The 24,326-nt window shown below is 42.8% G+C and overlaps 1 protein-coding gene across 1 annotated transcript; it reads left to right on the forward strand.

Moving 5' to 3' along the window:
- The first annotated feature begins 251 nt into the window (after nt 1–251).
- Nucleotides 252–3,089, forward strand: LOC112896322. The gene is made up of 5 exons (XM_025964257.1): nt 252–652; nt 1,415–1,570; nt 2,037–2,132; nt 2,456–2,576; nt 2,740–3,089. Exons 1-5 carry the CDS (start codon nt 380–382, stop codon nt 2,907–2,909), a joined length of 816 nt encoding a protein of 271 aa, XP_025820042.1. The 5' UTR covers nt 252–379; the 3' UTR covers nt 2,910–3,089.
- Nucleotides 3,090–24,326: the final 21,237 nt, after the last annotated feature.

Raw genomic sequence — 24,326 nt, forward strand, 5'->3', positions numbered from 1 at the left:
AGGGCGACGTGGGTCGCGATTGTTTCGGCGCGCATCCCTATGCATCATCGTCAAATCGCAGGGCTGATGATTGCAAAACAAAATGGCAGAATGGTTAAGGGGGAAGACGGGAGGGTTACACCAAAAAATTGTCCCTCAATTGGTTTTTTTAAGCAGAGATTCTAGTAAGAACACGTGGACGTGGTGGTTGCAATGCAAATTGTTCTTATCACCTCAGTTAGAATAGTTATTACTCGCAGGGAGTGATTTGCGACTAATTTTGACTGGCAAAGCAGCAGAACGCAGTGGCGCTGGCGGTTAGCATAGGCCAAGCCAGTCCGGCAGCCGTGGCGGAGACATCCCCGCCTCCCAACCACCCGCGCCAAACCATCCCCCATCCATGGCGTCGGCGTCGCGGCTGCTCCCACCCGCGCCTCCTCCGGCCGCGCCACTCCACCGTCCGCGTACGCGCAGCCACCTCGCCGTCCCGCGCCTCCGGTGCCGGGCCGCCTCCTCTGCGGCGACCTCCAGCGGCGCCGCCCTGCTCGAAGGCGGCGGAAGTGCCGCGGAGGTGGCCCTGCGGGAGTTCGTCACGCTCGACGAACTCCGCGCCGCCGTGCGCCTCCGCGTGCGCACCTTCTGCGAGTACGCCGTCGACTCTGTCGGTGCCGAGGTGATTGGTCCCCTGTCATCTCTTCCCTGTGCTATGATTGGATAACGAGACTGCTCTTGGTTTTGGAGTGGCTGGGGGCATCCTAAGTTTTAGGATGTCTTATGCGAGGAAAATCAAGAACTCGGGAGATTCGATAGATTTAGCCGTTTAGGGGGCGCAATGTATGCGATGCATCTATGGGTGTGATGTGGTCGTAGTTCGGAAGAATCTGGTGAAATATTTATTGTGATTGTTGTCAATTAGTTTGTGATTAGTAGGTTTCAGTTTTGCAACTGACGCTCGCACCAAACTTCGGGAAACACATTAGACAATTGGATTTGTAGCGAATAGTGATCAGCAGATTTGGTAAACGGCACATAGCTTTGTTAATTTACTGGTCATCCATGCCAGTTTTACTGTGTGCAACATCGTTCTTTCAGAAAGACATAAATTTAAGTTGAGCTTAACTAACATTGTTCAGAAATAGAAAGGTGAAGAAATAAAGCATGCATCTCACTAATATATTGTTATTATGCTGGAAATCGCACTCTTCTAGTCAAGTCCATTTTGATTCCTAGCAAAAACAACTTACCTTGTTCAAAACAAATACTATGTATGTAGACAGTCAAGCACAACTACTTCTTTAAAATACTTAGTGCTTGGTAGTCCTGTATTTACTTTCATGCAATTTTCTTTTTTCCTTCTCTTTTCTGGTACACTACCGCACCATTGTATTGATCCATTGATGACTTAACTTTACTATTTGTTGTTAAGTTCTGCTAGGATCACAGGAAGGCTCTTGCAGACAGGGAATTTGAAGCGTTGCAGGATAGAATTTCTGGGAAAATGATCAATTTCCAAAGAGTTTCTTGTATAAATGGGACTGTACCACTGTCCCCGTCCTTAATGACAGCTGATGAACTTTGTTCTATGTGCAAGGTATAGATTGCATTCCCTCAATTGTTCATTTCTTTCAGCAATGTTTTTAAACATGTCACCCAACTGTCTCGTGCAAATTTGGTAAACAATTGTTTTTATATACTTCTACGAGAATATTTTATATGTTATGCTTACACTGAAATTATAACAAAAAAATGTGTGAGTACTTTTCTTCTGCAATAGATTTCCTGTCTAGTTCATTTGAATGATCGCTTATATTTGGAGGAAAAGAACATCAAAAACTAACATGCCAATTTTTTTGCGCAAAGGTTCATTACTTGTTATTTGTTATTTAGACTGAGATTCACCATCATAGTGCAATTTTTAGCCTATCACCTATATTTTCTCACATTCTGATCTCTTTGCTGTTGTCAGCCTATTTATTTCTAATAGGTTTACTTTATGGATTCTCTTGTAAGGCATTTAAGTCTAAAATTGATGCCCTGTTTGTTGCCTGTACATGCAGTTTGTGGAGGATGGAGAAGAGAGAGTAGTAGTTGGTAGTTTAGACCTTAATCAGTGTCTCTGGCTACCAGATGAATTGACTGGCAAGAGGCCTGGGGTAAGGCTGCTGCTTCCTTTTTCATTTCTCTTGCAGAATATTGTGGATAATGTGTATGTTTTGATAGTTGTGACTAACGTTGTCGGACTTGCTTTCATCATCTCTTGGTTATTCTCATGCAATACAGAAAAAGCTCAGTGGACCTAACTATTTTTCGTTCTAGTTATTTTTTAATGTCATTCACTTTTTTGTTATATTATGTTGACTTGCACAAAACTTGAATAGCTATTTGAAGTACCTTTTTATCTGCCTAGATTAAAAATTGTCCAAACACAAATTTTCTGAAAGATGCTCAAAGTTGGTTCATTGTTTATTGTTAATAGGTGAATGAAGACAGCCAGACAAGAGCGTATCTGAGCAATGTTTGTGTTGCTAAGGAGCTCCAGAAAAAGGGGTTAGGTTATGCATTGGTTGACAAGTCCAAGAAATTAGCTCGTGAATGGGGTAAGTTTATTTCATCTAGTGTAGTTGATCCATTTTACTGTTATCTTCTTCTTTATTATTACCTGGTGTTCCTCTTTTTTATTTGCAATGATCTGCCCTTAGATTTTATTCTCGGTTTGCTGATTCCAACATGCTTGTAACAATTCTCGTGAAACATTGGCAGGCATAACAGATCTGTACGTCCATGTCGCCATAAACAACATAGCAGGACAAAAGCTGTACAAGAAGAGTGGATTTGTTTATGAAGGCGAAGAACCTGCATGGAAGGCTAGGTTTCTGGGGCGGCCTCGAAGGTTGCTTCTTTGGTTTGATATGAACAAAGAGCCATTGTGACCTTGCAATGTAAAATACATATTTGTAATTATGTTCTTGTAATTGTTTATTTTTACCATCCAATCTCAAAGCTCTAAATGATTGTAGATCATCTCTCCTCTCATTATTTCTTGTTCATAGCTTGTATATTGAATTCAACTCCAAAGAAAATGAAAAGGTTCGATGATTTTCATTTTTTTTCCCGATTGTGTCAACATGGCGAGCTCAGAGCGCCTGCAAATTGTAAACAAAGCTGACTGTCTGGGGTACTTCTATGGGAGTTTTTGTTCATCTGTCGCTATGTCAGCAATAAGCAACTCGCATGCACAAATAGGAACAAATTTCCAACTTGCAACAAGAGAGCTCTGTCAGCAGCAAGTAATTCGCATGGGCAAATAGCAACAAATGTCCAACTTGCAATGAGAGCGATTATGTTACTAAATTGGCACCTTTTGTCATTTTGTCATTGGATGTGTTTGAGCTTAAGTTGTTGAATGTAGTGTCCAAAAAAGTCATAGTAATAAAAGAATAAGACTTAAAACCTGTCTCTGAAAAGTAATATCTCATGTATGTAGTAACCTGAATATATCACCAGATTCACCATACATGCTTTCACATTTCTGTGAAGTTTCTATTTGATTTTGGAGTTGCAAAGTAACATTTTGAGTTGAAAAAAATATTGTGCTCAAAAGTGTTTATGCTGAGTCATTTTAAAACACATTGAAGGCAAGAAATCATTTCGCTTGTAGAGGGAACATATCTGATGATCTGCTTAGCTGAAAAGTTGCGTTCTTAAATGGATGATCTACAATCTTTTTCCAAAACGTTAAATGTTGTTAGCGGAACCAGTCAAATAGATGTGGTGTCATTCAATTTTAGTTTACTTTAATTATACATCTATATTTGTACTCCAGAACGTACAAAATCCCCATCTTCACCCAAGTTGGAACTGAAATCCATGAATCCTTTTTTCTTGAATCAGACATAGAGTTGCAAGTCATTATATTAGGAGAAAATACCACTTTTGTAGACAAAATAAATCTTTTGTCTCTTTTCTCAAGAAACCAATTTCATCTCAGTTCCCTTTCCATTTAATTCTCATATGTGTTATAAACAAAACTAGTATAGTGAACGAAATAAAAATAACTCAGTGCTAGAATACATGAATTTCATGTTAATCTATCTTACCTAGAGTATTTTCCTGCAAATTTGTCACGTCTGAAGAAAGGAAAAAACAAAGAGCTGTTACAATGTTGTTTTTCAGGGACTAATAATACGAATAATGCAAAACTAATAATACTCTTTAGATTTTTTTTCATCCGTAGCTCACTGAACTGGGTAACAATAGTGCCTTTCTTAGCAATATCCGAGAAGATATCTCCCTGCAGCACGGTAGCTAGCTTCATAAGCTGGTGAGGCAGAAAAATGTACTAAATAATTTATGCAGTAGAAAACTTACTAAATAATTTGATCTCAGGAACTGTTGAAGTACCTCTCCTCACCATCTTAGTCTTTTCGGTTGAACTAGCCCGTGCATGCAATTCAATAGGAACTGTACATGGTATGTCCTACTTGCAAACTTTTGTGGCGTTTAGGCTAGTCGCACCGTGGACCGCCACACGCGACTGAACTGCAAATCCACCGATGAAACTACCGCACCACGTACCTGTATATGGCACTGGATGCTTCCGTTCGCTACAGTAAATCGGCAAACCTAGTGTTGGCGGAGACGAACGCTATCCTCTCCACCGCAGCAGCCTCTCCTCTCGCGCCGGCCTTGCGAAGTGTCCCCGCAGCACCGTCTCCTCTCCAGCCCTGTGAAGTGGCCACATTCGTTGAGATGCAGATTGAAATACAGGGGGTGCGGCCGCAGCGTTCCATGGAAGGAACCTGGAAAGGTCGATGGGCCATGTGGGCCATGTCCTGTTTACAGACTCATTTAGCGCTGGAGCGGTGCGACTAGCCTAAGCATTGATGAATTTCAATATTAGTTTATTTCAGGGTGGTGTAGCAAATATTTAATGGATAGTAGCAACAGACAAACAAAAAACAGATAGCCTGAATCTTTTTCAGAGTATACAGAATTAGCTAATGTAACATGACAGATGACAGGTGATTGTTATATTAGTTTTTCTTAAAGTTCTATGGAATTAGTTTTTACAGTTCCATGCCAAGACATGGAAAACTTAACTCAATGCTTAGGGCATGTTTGGGACTGCTCTGCTCCCAGTTTTGTAGCTCTGCTCCACCAACTCCACTATGGAGCAGCTCCACTGCAGAGTTTTCAGAGCAGCTCCAAGTGTTTGGCTAGCAGACCAACTCTAGCTCCAAAAAATTGAGATTTTGATGTAAAATAACTCTAGTACCCTTTACTTGATTACAGTGTTGTGATTAACCAAGTAGTATTACAATAGTCCGATGCACATAAATAATAATTAAAATTCAAATATCATTACAATAGTCCGACGCACATTAATAGTAATTAAAATTCAAATATCATTACAATAGTTCGATGTTCATGAATAATAATTAACCTCAGCGTACCATTACATAAATATTTCAAATGATAAATTCACTTATATTACATGACTAGATCCAATTCATACAAATAGCCGTCGCTAACTCATCACGAAAATTATCCATAGTAGGTGCATTAGGCATTGAAGTTGATCCATCGGATGGCACCACATACTTGTTGTATCTTTCCGGAATTGTAGGCTCATAATCATCATCACGCTCCACACGGTCAAAATCCAAATCGCCACTATTGTGCTCACGAATAAAATTATTAACCACCATAGTTCCTACAATTATCTTTTTTTGCTTCCCTATAGGATAGATCGGCATTTTGTAAAAAATGTGCCACTTCATTTTCCATACTCCAAATGACCTCTCAATAGAATGATATAATTAGATAGATATTATAGTAACTACTTTTATATAAATGAAATTACGACACTTCATACCTTTGGGAGGGTGTGGGAAGAAGTCGTGGTCCACATGCATTGCATCATACAAAACACTTGTATCATGCTTCGATCCCACTTGACCAACAGATACATAAGTGAATCTCAAGTCAAAGTTGCAAATAGCAAGAACATTTCTTGTTGGAATCCCCGATTTTCCAATATATCTCACTTGCTCATTTGGATGGAGAGCTACTCTAATATGTGTGCCATCAAGAGCACCAATGCAATCCTTAAAGTGAGGGTATGCTCGTTTATCATCCCGGATTCTCTTATGAACCGTTGGAAAGTTGGCATCTTTTGCAACAATAAAATGTTCAGCCATAAGCATCAAGGCTTCAACAATTTCATCAAACTTTCTATGAATTGTCTCACCCGAATGATTGAAACGGTTTTGAGTTTTTCTATTAGACTCATTTCCCGCACAAATGAATAGAAATATTGCAAGAGCCTCATAAGTGTTCATATGCATGGATGGTTGGAGCCCGTACCTTGAAACTAACAAATTATGAAGGTCCATGAATATTTCTGTGCTCATACGAAGTTCATTTTGACATTCACGAAGTCCCGAGCCCCGCCGCGCCGGCGTCCTGGCTGCGCCCGCCCCCGAGCCTCGCCGCGCCGGCCTCCTGCCCGCGCCCGAGCCTGTGACACTCAGGTAATTAAGTATTGTCACACCCTAGATTTTAGTGTGATATTATGTGTAAAATGTGGTAAAAGTGTGTTTAAAAATTTAAGTGCTAAGGGAAAAGGGTAGTTTATATAATTATATTTAAACTAAGGTCCTTTTGTGCTAAATGGGTGAACATGGAGGGTAGATTTCTAAAGTATGAGGGTTGTTTTGCAAAAGTTAAAAACTTGTGTTTAAATCGCAAAAGTAGGTGAAACTACCCTTTGGATTTAAATGTGGTGTAATTTTAAAATAGGATTTATGCAAAGTTTAGAAATCTTGTTAAATTTTAAATTACTTGCAAATCCTTAGCTCTTCTATGGATAAACCTTAAAGCAAAGTTGTACATTTTGAAAAACCATACACTTTTGCTTTTGGGCCCATCTCCATCCAAGCACTGGTTTAAAAGTTGTTGATGCTTTACAGTAGGGTCCTTGGCTTTTTTGCTTTTTGCACCTAAGTCCTCCATCGTCTTCCTCAAGTCCCTGAGCTCCTCTGTTCCTCTGCCGCGCGCGTGACCGCCGCCGCTGGCCCCCCCCCCTCCCAGCACCTGCAGCTCTGCACCACCCTGATCCTGTTCCACGCGTCGCCCTAACCCTCCTCCCACCGCCACGCCGCCTCCGCTGTCCTCCCCTTGCCGTTCCACGTCGGGCAGTCGATCCCAAGCGGCTGCCACGCCACCCCGTCGAGCACGCCGGCGCCGCCCGCCGATCTATGCCTGGCCGCGCAACTGCTCTCCCTCCCCTTCACTTCCACCGAGTCTTGCGTCCCTATAAAGCCGAACCGAGCTCCTCCTTTCTGTTGTTCCCCCTTTCTTCTTCCCCCGCAACCACCAACACCGAGCCGCCGCCACACTTTCCTCACCGGAATTCACCGTGACTCCTTCACCCCATCCAAATCCCCTCGGCCTACCGCTTCCCCACCTCCTCCACTAGCCCCCTGACCTGATCCGGTCCAACCCCCGGCCCTCCTTCGCCGGAATCGCCCCCACCCCGAGCCGCCTCTCACCGGAGCCGCCCGAGCTCGACCTCACCGTCGACAGCTCCTTCTGCTTGACCTCCAGCCCATCCAGGTACTCAGATTGTCTCCCCGCAGCTCACCGGTGCTCGTGTGCGCCTTACTTGCTCGTGTTCACCGGCCCTTCGCCGGGAACACCGGTGACCCGACACGGCCGCCGCCACTCCTCGTCGCCGGCCGTGTTCCACCACCGCCCGTCGAGCACATCCTTCCCCAAGCTGTTCCCTGGGTCTCGTAGGTCATGCCAAACCGGCCCCTCCCCGCCGGCGACCTCGCCGCCGGTGGGAACATGCCGGAGCCAACCGGCCGGCCGCTGTCGAGGCCGGGCAGGGGTAAATCTGAAAGAAGAAACCTTGTTCCAGGGACCCAAACGCAAAATACCGAGGACCCCCCTAGATGCTTTTGTTATTTCATTTGTGTAGAGCAACTGTCTTGTAAAATTCGTAGAAAACTATAAAAAAATCCAAAAATTGCAAAACTAATTTTGTTGGAAACTAGATTTCAAACCCTACAACTTTTATTAATGAAGTTTAGTTTGAAACCAAATACTTTTGAACCTATTTTAAATCTAAGGTTAAGAGGTGTTTTGTGTATAACCTCTACATGCTAGCTTTGTTTATTGTGATTTTTGGTATGTAACTTCTATAGGCTATGTGTGACCTTGTGTAAAAATTTCAAACTTAGCTTTGTTTTGTAATTTAAGTTCTTTTGAATCTGGGTAATTTAAATTTGAGATGATTTGAAATTAATTAAGCATGTTCCTTAAGCTTAATTAATTAGATCTTTTTATCATAATCTAATGCGTTGATAATTAGTCTATAATTAAAATTTTAAAACTTTATAAATCTATTTACCCAATTTTTGAATTTAAACTTGAAATTTGAATTCAAATTCAAATGTCTTAATTCCTGTTTTCAGTAGATCCAATACTATAAGCATAGCTTAAATATAAATGATAATTCAAGACTAAACCCCCTTGTTTCGTGAATTCATGTGTGTCAATTATTGAATTGCAACTTTATCGTGAAATAAAATCTTTAATTCAAGCACCATCTCAATTAATTTGTTGCATGTCATGTAGAATCAACGACGCTCGACGACGGAGACTACGAGCTGGTCTTGGGACAAGATCAAGGGTTTTCTGAAGACCCGATAAACGTCACCGAGGATCTAACTGAAGCCCCGAATCAAAGTTCAGAAGTCTCTGACACTCCTACCCCCAACCCCACTCAAGAAGGCAAGCCCCGATGCATACCCCAGTATTTCAATTTATTACCATTTCACTTATATATTATATACCTTGCATTACATCTAGGAGTTGAAATGAAACCCTAGTTGCATAAATTCTAGGAATTCAATATATTGTACCCGAGTTCTTATCGCATAGACGCTCTGCTAAATAGGACCGGTAAAAGTTGAGTGATTTCCTGTCACTCGCGCGATATAGGAATTGCCTGTTTACAATTCTGCAATCACTATAAGGATAATGGATGTGCTGTATCATGACCTGAAGGTTTACCCTGTCCGTTTTGTTAAAAGTGGTTAAGGTCGCAGTGTGTGGTAGTGGTGGCTAAGCGTTTGAATGTACTAGCCACATGCGGCGAAATATGGTAAAGCGGTAAGCCTAGTACCTGAATGGCCCGGCAAATGGACATGTCTCCACCATTCGACTTTTATTTTATATTTACACGCACCGACGTGTGGGAGTGCGTTCTGCAAGGCAGACAGGAGTACGATCATGTAGTCGCACTACAGACGTACATCCTGCACAATTGGTTTGCGTACGGTCCTGCAGTCGCTTGTGGTGACCCTGATCCATAACCCGAAATATGAGGAAAAGGTTGCTTCGGAACGATCTTTGGATGTTCCAAGCGTGTGAGTTAGATTTATCCTTGCAAGGTTTGAAACTCGATTCAGAATCGTCCGTCTCTCGCGAAAATTGAGACTGCTTATTCCTTCTGCCACATAGAGTAAGAAGTGTAACTAATGATGAAACAATCTTGATGGATGATAATCTCTACCTTGCTTGCTTAGTGTAGGTGCTAACCTAGAATGAATAATCAACTAGAATATGAAAGCTAAAATTTGAAAATAGCTCATACTCTTTGTTCCTTTTCAGCTGAAAATAAACCCAGAACCTTTACCATGCCTTCATGAGTCTAGTTACGGGCTAAAGTATACCCAAACCCAGATAAGCCTTGCTGAGTATTAGAATGCTCAGCCTTGCTAGTATCTGTTTCAGGTATAACCTTCGAGAATCCCACGGACAACCCTGCATGGCCAACGTCTGTTCCTTTTGGCTGGTCCGTGGAGTGGGATCCGTCCCCGGTTGGCAGTGACCCTCCTGAGTGACATCAGGCCTTGGGCTGAGCATGGTGTCAACTGTTGCGACGTGTGTAGTCGCGTGTTTATTTTCTTTCCGCAGTGAGCATGGACAAGCTGTTTAGCTTGTCGAGTTAAACACTGTTTGTAAAAATTTTACTTTAAGTTTAAACAAGGTTTGTAATATTATTTGCATATCTGTAAATTAAAAGTTGATGAGCTGTACTGTGATTGTAAACTCGCCTTCATGCGAGGTAAATCTGCTTCGATCCTGTTGAACCGTGGTTGTATCGGCGGAGACCCGACAGACCAATAGGTTGTTCCATTTGAAGTGCGTTGAGTTATTATCGGCTGTATAGCGATCACTAGTGCACTTGAGCCGGAATAATTCAGGCGGCTCTGCCATAGAGCCCCGCCGCGCCGGCCTCCTGGCCGCGCCCGAGCCCGAGCCCTGCCGCGCCGGCCTCCTGGCCGCGCCCGCGCCCGAGCCCCGCCGCGCCGGTAGATCCGCCCCCGCGCCCGACGTGGGAGAGCCCGACGCGCGGGACGGCCAGCCTCGCCGCCACATCCACTACTTCTCCCAAATCCGCTTCTTCCTATTCGATTTCCTCCGCAATAACAGGCGTATCGGCTAGAGGGTCGACGGATCTCTCCATTTCTTGGGTTTCGAGGTCGCCGGAGAGCTCCAGATGGTAATCCATGGCCGGCGGCTAGGGTTCCACGCCCTGGATGGAGAAGAGAGGCAGGACGCACGGTGGGAGAAGAGAGGGCTCGTTCGCTCGTGAGGGTCACGGGAGAGAAGGACAGAACAAAACAAATCAAACCGTTTTTGTGTAAGCAGTGGTATTGGTGGGTAATTTCCACCCAACTCCATGAGGACTTTGGTCTAAAAAATCTGTGGAGTACCTATTTTGTTGCTCCACCAAATTGGTGGAGTTTGCCCCAACTCCATGTTTTTTCTAGGAGTAGAGCTGCTGGAGTTGGAAGTATTTGGCAAGTATGAAATGGAGCAGAGTTGAAAAACAGGGAGTGGAGCAGTCCCAAACACGCCCTTAATACCTTCATATGGCTTCCCACCATCTGGAACATATTCTGGTCCTTCTGTTCTTTGTTTCTCATTCTCACAGATTTCAGTTCAGTTCCAGGGTATGACCCCTGCCCACAGGGAAGCTGCCTCCTGGCCCTGCAGGCTTCAGGATTTATATGTGCTGGTGGATAATTGCCCAGCCAGAGGCCTCATTGATTTGAGCATCCCTCAATCTGAATTCTCAAGAGTTCCTTACACTAATGTGTTGTGAGTTGACTCTTCTAGAGTTATCTTCACTAGGATCTAGGGTCAGCTACATGACCCCTCAACTACAAAACCATTGCAAAACCGGTTAAATAACCCCCTAAATGATTTTACATAGTGGTTTTGTTGTACTAATGCGCTGAACTGGGTAGAGATGCTGACGTGGATCGGCTGACGTGCGGGCCCTGCTTGTAAGTCCCCTCTCTTCCTCTCTTTTCCCTTCCCCTGTTTCTTCTTCCTCCAGACAAAGCTCAGCTGCTCGGACTGCTTGCGCCACCGGCCAAAATTCGAGCCCCTTCCTTCACCGTTTCCAAATTCCTCGCGGTAACAGCTCCTTAACCCTCCAAGCTTCCTCCCCAGCCGCTCCAACACCAGCCCCATCTTCGTCCGACTCGGCAATCATGGATTCCCCATCTGCCCGAGCCACCATAAGCGCCGCCATGGACCTCAATGTTGAACTACACCTTCCGGCCACCGTTTTCCCCGAAAGATGGCTCAAATCGAACCTCAGTGATCCCCTAAAGCTCATGCTTCCTTTGTTTCATCGTGTTCACCGACTTTCCATGATCGTTCTTGGCCCTCGTCACCGGACTGCACCGCCGCTCGCCACCGGCCGGGTCAGGTCACTGGCTCACGTGTGTAGCTAGGGGGTTGGGTGCGGCTTGTCTCTCTGAGTGTCCCGGTGGTTCTCCCCCTCGCCGGAACTTCATCGTGGGTGGGGGAATCGCGGGTCAAAACCACAAAATTCGGCACCATTGGTCACCGGCAGAGCAATTAGTCGCCACCACGAGCTTCGCCGAGTTGCTGTGGACCTCCTAGGGGCCCGGGGCCGCCTCCTGTTGCGAGGCATGTGGGGGGCGCGGCCGGGATGGGCCTGCCTCCTGGCACCTGGCGGCGAGGCATGCGGGGGCTCGAGGGGCCGGCGGCGTGGCACGGGAGGGAGGGAGCAGCATGGACGGCGGCGCTGGGAGGGAAGGAGTGACGGCCAGTGGCACGGGAGGGAGGGAGGGAGGGGCGGCCAATGACACGGGAGGGAGGGAGCGGCCGGCAACAGGTGCTTCGTCTGGAGGAGGAAGAAGACCCTGTGTCACTGATAGGTGGAACACACTCATCGGGATCACCCGGACAAAATATTGATGGCCAGCTTAGGTCCACCGTGGCAAAAACAGCCTACATGGCTGCCAACATAGTAAAACCACCTTGTAAAACCACTTTAGGGGGTTATTTATATGGTTTTGCAAAGGTGAGGGGCTAGAAATCCAGTTTTGTTGTTCAGGGGTGACGTGATCCACTATTTATATGTTGGGGGGGTGTTTATATGTTAGGGGGTTATGTAGACTTTTTTCATAAATCTAGCTAGTAAGAAGCTGTTAGCTCTAGCATGCAAATCTAGCTTATGGCAACACAATGCATTTCTTATTCTCAGAAACTGTTAACTCTGGTGGCCTGATGGTCCATGATCCAAGCAGGACCCATAATGATTGTTTCTCAGTGCCATTTAACGCTTGCCTTAGTGCTCGGAGATCACCCATAATTCGGTCCCATCCTATTAACTAGCAACAGGGACCATACGTACCATTCATTAGGGCGAGCCCAAAGCTAGCATACACCTAAATCGCTTCTTTACTTCAGAATAAATCTTGTGGCATTCAAGGTTTATACCCGGAACCACATACTTTCTGCATCAGCGTCCTTGCCACGAGCGAGTTTTCAGATACATCTTCAGTGGCTACATCAGAAGTTTTCAGTTCACCAGATCAACAGTGCTGCAGGAGCACTGAAAGTCACCGGCAGTGTGGGCCGCAGTTTTTCACCTTCATATGAACCTCTGCTCTAGCTTGCATGTTTCTGATAACCTTAGTTTTCCTGTCTCCACTCTATGTGTGTTTCTGACTGTCATATAGATTCAGTCATTCAGCAGTAAAGAAATATTCAACTTTTAGCTGTACTTGTTGAGCTCAACCGTGTTTTTTACTGCTTGTTTGACTCATTTGGATCATGGTGATGAAGTCATACGAACCTGACATGCCATCGGAGCCCTCACCTGCCTGGTTGCCTTGCTTTGCGGGACATCTGGCTGCCAAAGCCGTGTTCCGTGGATATTCTGCTGCGCTGTACTGCCACCGAAGTTTACAGCAGCAGATCTGCAAGAGTTGATCCATGGCTAGCTAGTTGGGTACCCAGGAACCAAGTTGGCTTCATTGAGGTGCTTGCTGTATGCATTCAGAAAATTCTTCTTTTTCGGTCTCTATTATTTTATCATTCGTAGAAACACTGTTACTTTTTTTACTAACGGATTGTAACTTTTTTTTTCACTCGCTGTTACACTATTTAGTTTGCATAAATTCTCTCTGGACAGTCAGTAATTTTCTCAGCTGGGAGGTTGTGTCACTCAGGTAACTGAGACCCAACCATCAGGTTGAAAGTTGAAGATTCTGGAACGTGCAGGGCACAGAAGCTCTCGAGAGGCGCTGCTCCGTCCAGCAGCCGAGTAACTAGGGTGCAGTACAAGGCGCCGTACCCCCGAGTTCATGAGGGCACAGTGGTGGCACATGGATGCATGTTCGCATGCGCCCTCTGCCCTGATATCTTGGTGTCTGTTACTTATTCAGATTTGCAAGTACAGTCTCTTCGGTTTTTACCTTTAGTGTCTCAGAGAAGAATCTGGGCTCAGGACTTGGATTTTGTCCTAGAAGTTTTTATTAGTGCATTCATTAGAACTTAGAAGGATTTTGTTTGAATTTCTTTGGTTTCTTAAATTGCATCATCTGTTTTTCCTCCAAACAAAAATCCCTTGGCTCCTGTGTGGCCCTGACTCCCTTGCGTTTGAACTCTGGAGAGCAGCATCCCCATCAGGCCATTACTTCTGAACAGCACTTGTCTGCCTAGGACACACTGGCACGATCACGCACCAAACAACTACAGCTTTGCAAGAAGGCCGGAGATCAGATCCGGTTGACCGGCGACCACCGTGACCCAGAGGTCAAATGACCTGTACGCTGCCGAGCTTACCGCTGCCACCTGGTCCAGCCCCCAAGCTCTCATGCAATGCAGGTGGCGACCACAAGAGCACTAGCCCATGATGATGGGCCACGGGTTCATTCGACACGCCCAACACGAGGACAAAACGACGGCGGTCGGCGGCGAACCGCGGCGAGTGACCTCGTCGTCGTCGATCGATCTCCTGTGCGGCCGGCAGCGGCCAGCCGTCGCGATCGGCGGGGCACGGGCTCCGAGGGGAATGATGGCGCGTCGTGCTCGCCGTCGTCACGCATGCATGGTCCAGGGGTCCAGGGCCCGGCCGTCCGTTTCCTCTGCGTTTACATGGAACCCGGCCATGGCCCTTTCTTTCTCGCTCGCTCTCAGCTCTCATGGACGGACGACGCCACAGGTGGTGGCACATGCGTGACGACGATGGGACTTGGGAGGAGCCGGGCGCCTGCTGCAAACCATGTCAGGCGTGGCTTTCAGAATTCAGATGGAGGTGGACTGGCTGCATCGGACTGGTGTCAGGGAATGGCGCCTGCTTTGGTATGGGCAGCCGTGTCTGCACGCAGACAGGCACGGGGTCCATTATTCGTGGTGAAACTTAACTGATGCTGTGACAGGTTGAAGAGGTTCAGAGAGCAAGGAACAGGAGAGGCTCCAGCACCCATACGGCAAAAGTGGATCAGAATTCGTCTCGCCGATGATTCAAGATTCAGTTTGTGACTTGCGAATGAATGTAGTCGCTGTCGCCTATCGCGCGATGGACGTGGCGAGAAACCGCATGAATAGCCGACAACTTGCCACCAAAACACAGGGCTACCGTTCCATGTTTATGCACTTCTCTTCTCACAGTGTTTACCAGCAGATAGACGGTCCGGTGATATAGTGTGTATTTAGTGCCTCGTGATGCTCGAGACAAGCAGCAACATGCTGGAATTTGATCATAACACATCGTAGATACGACGGAAAAAAGGAAAATAATTGAAATGAGTAGCAACGTTTGGACCTTCCTCGGATCCCTCTGCGGCATTGTTCTCAGTCTCTTTTCCCAGGATTCAGAGAAAGCAAGCTCCAGTCGCATCGCATTCAGCGGGCACATAGCGTCTGTGTGCACCCTGCTGCAAAGCCGTTATCAATCTGCAGACAGGTTGCAGACACAGGAAGAAACAAGAAGATGATGGCTCACCAATCCTACTGCAGCGCTAGCTGCTGCGAGGGTGAGTGGCCGGAGTGACATAAAGGGTGCAGGAAAATGGAGCACTCGGATCCTGACCCTATATGGCGTGTGCGCGTGTGCGTGTGTGTTCTCGCTGATGCTGCAAATGTGAGGCGTCTGGTTCTGTGCAGTGTGCAACAGAGAGAGTCAGTGAACGTTAAAAAGTTTATTAGCAATAAATAGAGGGTTTAATTGGTTTTGTGTGTAGGATTTCTGAATATGTTGAGTTCCAACAAATAATTTCTCAACTGTTGGTTAGCCGTATGTGATTTGCTAGTGTATGTTTGCCATACACAAGTACAATATGGTTATACAATACATTTCAGGAGAGGATTGGTGCAAGAACCGTCCAATCTATACTCGGCTTAAACCAATTTTTACTCGGCTTAAGTGAACCGTTGTCCATTTCTATTAAGATGAGAGCTAGTACATGTTTGCCCGAGAGCATGCCATGTGCTACCTCACATCTAGATGACACATAAATTGACAAACAATCCGCTTAAAATGAAAACAAATCTGGTAGTACCGGTACGTGCTTGCCACATGCCCAAGAAATAATCACACACACTGTACATAAATCACACATCACCATAATAACCATAGAGAGCAAATTTTAAAAATTACTCCCACTGTCCTGAAATGTATGGCATTTTGGTTTGTCCTAAGTCAAATTATTCTAAGTTGACCAAGTTTATAGAAAAGAGTAATAATATTTTGAATATCAAATGAGAATAATTAGATTCATTATCAAATATATTTTCATAATTTACTTATTTGAAAATGTTAATATTCTTCTTTATAAATTTTGTCAAACTTAGACTACTTTAACTTAGGACAAAGCAAAATGCCTTACATTTAAGGACGGAGGGAGTACAAGCTTCAACATTTAAGAGTTCAAGTTCATGGCATAAAATGGTTCAAATCTGAAATTTAAAGGTCTAAGCTCCACATTACGAGCCTTACGCTCACCAAAAAAATTAAGAGTAATATGAAGTATGGTTTAATGATTTCCAACACGATCTTGTAAGAGCCCATCTGCGCAGTGGAAACATAACAAAAGCATGATAAACAATAGCGTCTTTGCCCACGGAGATTATTGTAGCAACAACGGTCTACTCCTTATCCACATCGGGATTGGCTAGGTAAAAGTGACCAAACATAAGTTTTGGCTCACCTATAACTTAGGATTAAAGCAATATAAGTATAAAAGATGATCGCAAGTCTTACATAATTAAATAATCAAGGATGATGCATGAGGGTACAACAAGTATAGGCTTTACAGTAAAGTTGAACTTGCATAAGCCTAAGCATTCTAAATGCATGAAAGCTCACTAACAAGTTTATTTATCTTGCCCAACCCGATTTTAGTTACTTAATAGAAGGACAACAAATGAAACATGATCATATAAGTAACCAAAGTCATAATAAACAGAGAAATTCTACAAACAGTTCATAGGTTCCGAGAGCACGGCAATTAGAATTGGTTTATTTAACCTTGAAAGGACATACTACTTTACCCACATGATATAAGGATCATGTGGCTCACCCAACCAATCAAAGTTGGATAAGGGGTACTCGCATCAACCTTTCCCGATAAGCCTCAACCGTTGAGCACACGTCTAACTCACGCAGAGAGCTACCTAGGTCTACCGGGAACACCCTTAGACCTCTCGACAAAGCCCAAAGGCCACGCATCTAGGATCGTACCTCAATGATCAAAATAAAAGAGGTAGTCGGCTTATCCATATTATGATTGGATATGTGGTAGTACAAAATTAATGCTCAAAACCAATATTGTCCTGACCTTAAACGATTCAAGCGGACTAGTCTCCAAGACTCCTTTCTCGGGACCCTACTGCCCAAATCTCGAATCCATTTTACCAACATTAACCATTTTTTCGATAACAAGTGCAACCACTAGTAGCATTGGTGATTGTGAACCTATCCAACCTTTTCTTCTAAGTTACGAACTAAAGCTAAGCATAGCTAAGCAATTAATCAAATTATGTAATTAACCCAACTACTCGAGTGACAAGAAACATATATTCAAAACGAGGAAGGTAAATACATGAAGATAGGTAACCAACAATACAATAAGTAAATAGATACATAAACCACAAGTGCCCAAGTGATAGACATAATAGTAATTCAATTTTTGCAGGTAAAATTAACATGCATAGCTGCTTGCCTTGATTTTTCTTTGGCTCAACAATGGCTTCAACCTCGGCCTTGGTCTCAATGGGTTCGACAGTCTCGCTCTCCGGCGTCTTGGTCATTAAAATATGTGAATGGATGCATGCATTAGAATGATGCCATAAATGTAAATATCATTAGATGTATAAGAAAAAAGAATGGCACAACACACACTCAAGATTAAGACCATCAAGCATAAAAATAAAAGGACATTGCATCACCACATTCCAAATATTATCATAAGGAACCTGAAGCAAGCATTTACAAGATTAAATTCATAAGACAAAATAAACTTCACAGCCAGAGGATATCAACACAAACTCATGAGAGTTGGATTTACACTAAAATCATTTCTGGACAATTAATTATAAAGGAAGCAAGTTTCAGCTCCTACAAACATGTCAATTCTAAAATACATGCATACCATTGCAAATAATTCAAAGAACATTTTCATAAAACTATGCAGTAAAACAAAGCTAATGGAGTAGTTTTGCATTTTTATCACTTTTCAGTTAACAGATATGCAAACAAGTTTCAGCCGGCAAGCACAAAATTAAACCAAAAGTCTAATAAACATGCAAGATCCAAGACAACAAGCAATACAATTAGAATTACATTACAATAGGAACCTAACAAAATTAGTTTCATCATTTTTGGAGTAGTACACAATTTATTAAGCATTTAACTCACTTTTGCATAAATAAAGCATAACTAAATATCTACAACAGTAACATGGCAACATGTATTTTTGCATGAAAGATTACATCACAAGCAATCCAGCAAAAGAAACTTCATCATTTGTATTATTTTTGTATACATTTTACAAGTTCTTAGACATTTCCTGAACAACAAAAACCAGATTTTATTTCCTTTTCTTTAAACCCTGTCTACAACCATTTCTTACACGCGCCCTAAACCTATCCATGGGCTCCAACAAGTGGGCCCTGCGGTCAGCGCAGCGAGGGCAGGGTGAAGGTGTGGCTTGGCCAGCCTTGACTGCGGCCGTCACGGCAGAGCAGCATCGGAGGCAGGGAACAACAGGGTGGTTCAGGCGCACCCATAGGTGGGCTCAGGCTAAAAGAACATTTCAAGCTTTTAAAATTCAAAACAGTGAGATACGGTGCCCCGCAAATTTACCAAATTTTACCACAGGATATATAAAATCACAAAGAACCAAATGCAACTTCAAAAACTCAAAAGTCTGCCCTAGACTGATCATAATAAAAATAACAAATCAGCCTTTTTATTATCTTGCAAGAATTTTATGCCTAGCATGAGTCATCAACAAATTCAGAAAAAATACTCTAATTCATCATTTTGCACATAGTATTTAATTAAATTAAGTGTAGGCACAGTTGCTTAGCGAAATGTTAAGTTGCTTTACAAACTCACATTCAAACCATATTAAAAAAACTCAAGCAAATGCTTATGCCTTGATGCTCATTTATGCTTTAAAGATGCTCATGGTGCTCTTAATTGTTTGTTAACTATGTTTTACACATTGGGGTCGTGACGGTTGGTATCTCCATTTCTTATCTTGGATTGTCATACGTGAAAGAGGCTCCAAAGAACCCAAGGCATTATTCATTAGTGTGTTTGCATAATTAGTTTTGTGAGTAATGCTATTATAGTCGGTTCATGTATAGAACCAACAATGGAAATGTATCATTAGTACTCTTGGTTTTAGTGACGAGCAGATTCTATAGAAACTTTTAGTTTCTACAATTGGTTCTAGTCATAAACCGCATGATAATGGATTATCAAGGTTCCACTTGTGAACAGGCACTAATAAGTTTATAACATGTCTGTGACAATCCATAATTTTTTTCATACAAACTTGGATGTAGAAAATTTTTATGAGAAGTCTAACACTCGACGAGATGATAACTTTTTTTATTTTGGACACATCTTAGCACCTAAATTTAAGATAAACTAATGTAGCAATTATATCATATCAAGCTCGACTCCTTGTATTGTAGTTCACTGATGGGGTTACCTATAGAACTTAAAAACAGTACCAATAAAAAAATAACAAAAACATGATGAAAAAAATTATATATTCACTGCTTAAAGACTAAAAAATAATTTTTAAATGTGCAATACGTAGTATGCAAAGCTTAAGTTTGTTTATGTTCAAGTAAAAATAACAGTTTCAAACTCATAAAATAGCAGCACTTGACGAGTCCTCCATGACAAATTTTCCACTTGAACTCATATATATATACCCTGGTCGTCCAAAGTTTCAGATAGAAGGGGTCCAAAAGGAAAACCCCTCATTTTTCTTATCTTTTTTGCATCCAAAAAGGTGACAGTGATTATCAATTCTTCACTAGATTATGATAATCCCGATTTCTACAAAAGTGATGTCGGTTACAAAACACACGGCGGAAATGCTAGTAATTCTTGGTTGGTGAACACTTAACGCAACATCTGGTTGAAACAATACCAAGGGAATAAGTTGGATGCTGTGCCATCTATTCTATAAACCATAGACGTGCTGATTCATCACATTCCGGGCATGGTCTTCAGAATTTTCTACCACCAAATCCTGGTTTGCCGCTAAGCCTCAATCTGTAGAAGCAGGATAAGAACAACAGCAAGCGGACAGAGGTGACAAGCCTCTCTCCATGTTTCAAGGAGGGCCAGCAAGCATGAGACTGTGCTTGGGGAAACTAAACAAAAGCTACTTGGCCATTGCTACCTTGGATAACAACAAGGTTACCTTTTTGAAATCAGAAGCAGGCATGTGCATACTCACTGAGAGCGCAAAGCATGCTTGGGTGCAGATGCAGTCAGATGCAATCCGCCACTCCAAGTCCAAGTGGACAGGGCTGACAGGCATGACCAATCTCCTTTGCATCTGCACCCAAACTAGGGGTATGGAAAGAACCTAGTAGGGCTGCCCAAGGTGCTCTTTACATCTCAATCATCTGGGATGACAAGCCTTTTTTTTCAAGAGGGATCTGAGGTGAACAGCATGTGCTGAATTTTTCTGGACGAGAAATTTCATTAGGTGCCCATCAATAATACTCGCTCATCGATACCTCGTGGAACAACGAGCAGCTTTGTAACTCCTAACCACACACTAGGCTATCACATAACTCTCTAACTCAGCGTTCCACGCACTATGAATATTTCAACATTTAACTTGTTTGTCAAATACTGTAGCGTCGTGCCGATTGTCTTAGTCTTTATTCTTGGCCTTCACAGATGAAACAAGTTAAAATAAAACTAGAAAACATCGATCTAAAGAACGGTTTAAACGAAAAGGCAATCTTAGCCTTTTTGGAATAGATGGCATGTGATGCAGGGGTTACCAAAGGTAGGATCAGGCAACTTAATAACAAACCCGGCCTAGATTCCCAGGAGCCCAAAACCAAAAAAGTGAGCAATTTGACTGACTGATCCTGTCAAGTTGCACCCAAATTTTGGGCAGCAGTGGGAGGCCGGCATGGGTCCCTGTGACGGACGGCCTGCCCTTCAGATCTCTAATAATTCTTGAAAGGAGCGATGCGTGGCTTTGGCTGGGCAGGAGGAGCCCATCCATGTGTCCGCATGCCACGGGCACCTGAATAGCGGCATGTGGTGTCCAGGGGACAGCCTCGCCCAAGCATGGTACAAACAGTACTCGCCAGCGCCCCCATTGACAAATGTGTTGCTCTCAGTGCTTCAAGGGGCCACCTTCCAGTGCTCCTGGCACTTGGATTTTGATGCTAATATGGTTGGGATCCTGTGCTACCATAGCGTGAGGAGGAGAGGAAGTAGCTACTCCCTCTCATAGCTCTTAATGCTATATATGTGATGTTAATGGAGTATTGGATCATGGCTTGTGGTTCAAAAAAAAAACCATTTGGATGATTTGCTTTGTGTTTTTGTTATGATATTTTGTTTTGACAAAGTTATCATGAAACTCCTATAATGTAGGTGCATTGCAGAGGGACACTTGAACTTTTGACAGAAAACAGTGAATGTCGAATGCTGATCTTGGTGTGTGCCATCCTCCAAGAACACCCAAATAAGTAAGATGGATGTCGAATGCAGAAAACAAGTGAGTTAACAATATATTTTTGATTTGAAATCTTTGTTCCTATTATTCAGGATTGACCTAGAGTTTTTTTTTGCGAATGACCAATGCCTATTTTATTGATCTTCTTCAGAATTCTCTCCAATAGCCTAGGCTTGTTTAGCTAAATTATGAAAATCCCCCAGGGACATTTATCAAGTTGTTGGCATTCTTTTTGTTGGAAATTGTTGCTTGAGAACTGTTGGTTGCTAATTTGTTTATCCTCTCAAAAACTGCCCAAACGAGACTAACCTGGGCCACATGACAAGAAATTGTGAAGAATAATGATAACCCACGGTCACTTGAAACAAAACACACTAGGTAAATCTCTGATATCATGTAGTGTATGAAGCTGCTCCACGCCAGAATTTGAGCTGCTAAGTGCTAACTTTATGTAAATTAGATGTATTAGAGGCCAAGATTAGATGGATGAAAAACTTATCGACATATCGACGAGTGTGTTAACTCATTGGAGTTGTCTCTGGTCCTACGAAGCATGTTTGATAACTGAGGCCCACTAGGTTGAAGTTGAACAGAACTATACTTTGACTATGGAAAAACACTTCATGCATGTCTGCCATGTTATTTTGTTTATTATAGTACAGTTTCACAGGAATGAGGTTACATATCCCTATCGAAATAGGTGGTGCTATCATCTTGGAATATTCGAAAATGAGTACTCGGAAAAGAAACCTTGTGTGTACATGTCCAGAGTTTCAATGCAATGTGGGAACCATACTGTTCTTCCAACTTGATTTGAGAGAATTATAATTTTTAAAGAAAAGAATATATCTGTCTAGAGGAACTAGATTGGTTATGAGTTCTTATCAAAAGGACTTCTGGCGGCATACATACGATGGGTCCAGTGATTCTATTGTAGTCAAGCCTAGACTACTAGACTTGATATGGACACATTAACTTACACAAATATTTCTCATGAAGAAATTTAAAACCTCTCATTGTATATGACATCTTAATTTATCCAATTAGGAGCTGACCTCGATAGCTTCCCTTTAATCTAGCTAACTAGGAGATAGCCCCAAGGCATTAATGAGGGACATGTGAGTCTTTTCTTATCCCCTTGACTTGTTCTAAAAATCTCACGATCTCTTGTATTTGTGGATGTACGGCATATGCTTTTGTGCTTACTAGTGATAGTACCTCTGACTTGGAAGTAAAAAATATTCATGCATTTCTGGTCCTTCAACTTCACTGTTAAATCGTAGTCTTGTTCTGGAATAGATGGCAAAATGAATCTGCCTAATTAGTGGAACACACCATATTTTTTCCTTTTAAACTACAGGCTAGAAAAATCTTTTGTACGCAGCAAGATTCAACTAAACTAAATTGTTCTTAGTAAACTCAAGAACTAAATTTGGTATATATGGAGAACAAAAAATCAAGTTAGCCACTTTACTCATTTTATTTTTGAAATTGCAAGGATAACACGCGCATACACCCACCCACCAGTTTTGACTGCTCAAAGCACTAATTAGTTTACAGAAAATGACCATGCTGCTTGAAGCTTCCTTCCAGAGTAGATTTTCACAAAATTATCTACACATTTAGTTTTTTTGCTCCAAACAAGACAAGAGATACACATACACCCAGAAAAAAAAAGTGTTTTCCTTTCATTTTTATGGAATTTTGTGACATAAACTGACAAAAATTCAGATGGAATTTACATGTAGCTTTTAGGGATTAGTAACCCCCATGTGGCTGCCATGTGAGTGCCCTTCTTGAGTTTTGGCGCTAAGAGAAAGGAAATGGTGTGGAAGAAAAGGCACTGCATGGTGGGCTCTGCCATGCCCCCACCGCCACAAGCTATCATGCTTCCATGTTACTGTCTCACTGCCGCTGCACTCGAATGCCCTGACCCTGAAGTACCACAGTATTCCATAGCCAACAGTCAAGAGAGCCTCTTGGTAATGGAGAAACACATGCAAGGCTGCTACAGCAAGAACAATACGGTCCACATGCCTACTTCTCTTGCAGACTTCAACACTGTTTTCGTATAATGCGTTTACTCGTGGAATTTGAAGTTTTACTTATGTTTGGATTTAGTATGTGCATTGATAAGCAACACGAGGAATTGAAGTTGGTTTCTCAATAACGTTGCATGACTAACTCCTTGTTTAACTATGTGTATATTATATCCAACCAAAAACTTTATTGGATATAATTTATATGATATTCCTGCTAGTAGATACTTTAATTGGAGCAGAAGTGGCAGTATCACACGAATAATTTGTTTACTGAACTGAATATGTTCCGTGATCAGTCTAGTAATTAGAAGTAGAATCTCCAGTTATATATTTAGATTGCATTGATGAGCAATAAGGAGGCAACAAAAAAAGAGAGAGGTGTATACTGATCGAGCTGTACGGGAACAATACTAATGGATGGTCAATTCACTTTATTTCTAAATTATCACACTTTTGGTCAAAAGTATTCAAGAACTTAAAGTACGCGCTCTCCGTGCACTCCACAATTTTAGTCCAATGATCTTCAAGTCTTTTCCTATCATTCTTTCTTAATTGCTCGTTGTGCTTTATGCAAAGACGCAACTTTTTTTTTTTGGTGAATCTGCCTTAATGCAAAGACGCAACTTGTATGATACGTTTGCATTTTTACCAATACCAAGTGTAAAAGCCGCAACAATATGCTGAAATTATAGCTACAATAACCATCTAAAGTTGATAATGATCCTTT

Source organism: Panicum hallii, chromosome 6 (assembly GCF_002211085.1).
Source record: "Panicum hallii strain FIL2 chromosome 6, PHallii_v3.1, whole genome shotgun sequence".
NCBI lineage: Eukaryota > Viridiplantae > Streptophyta > Magnoliopsida > Poales > Poaceae > Panicum > Panicum hallii.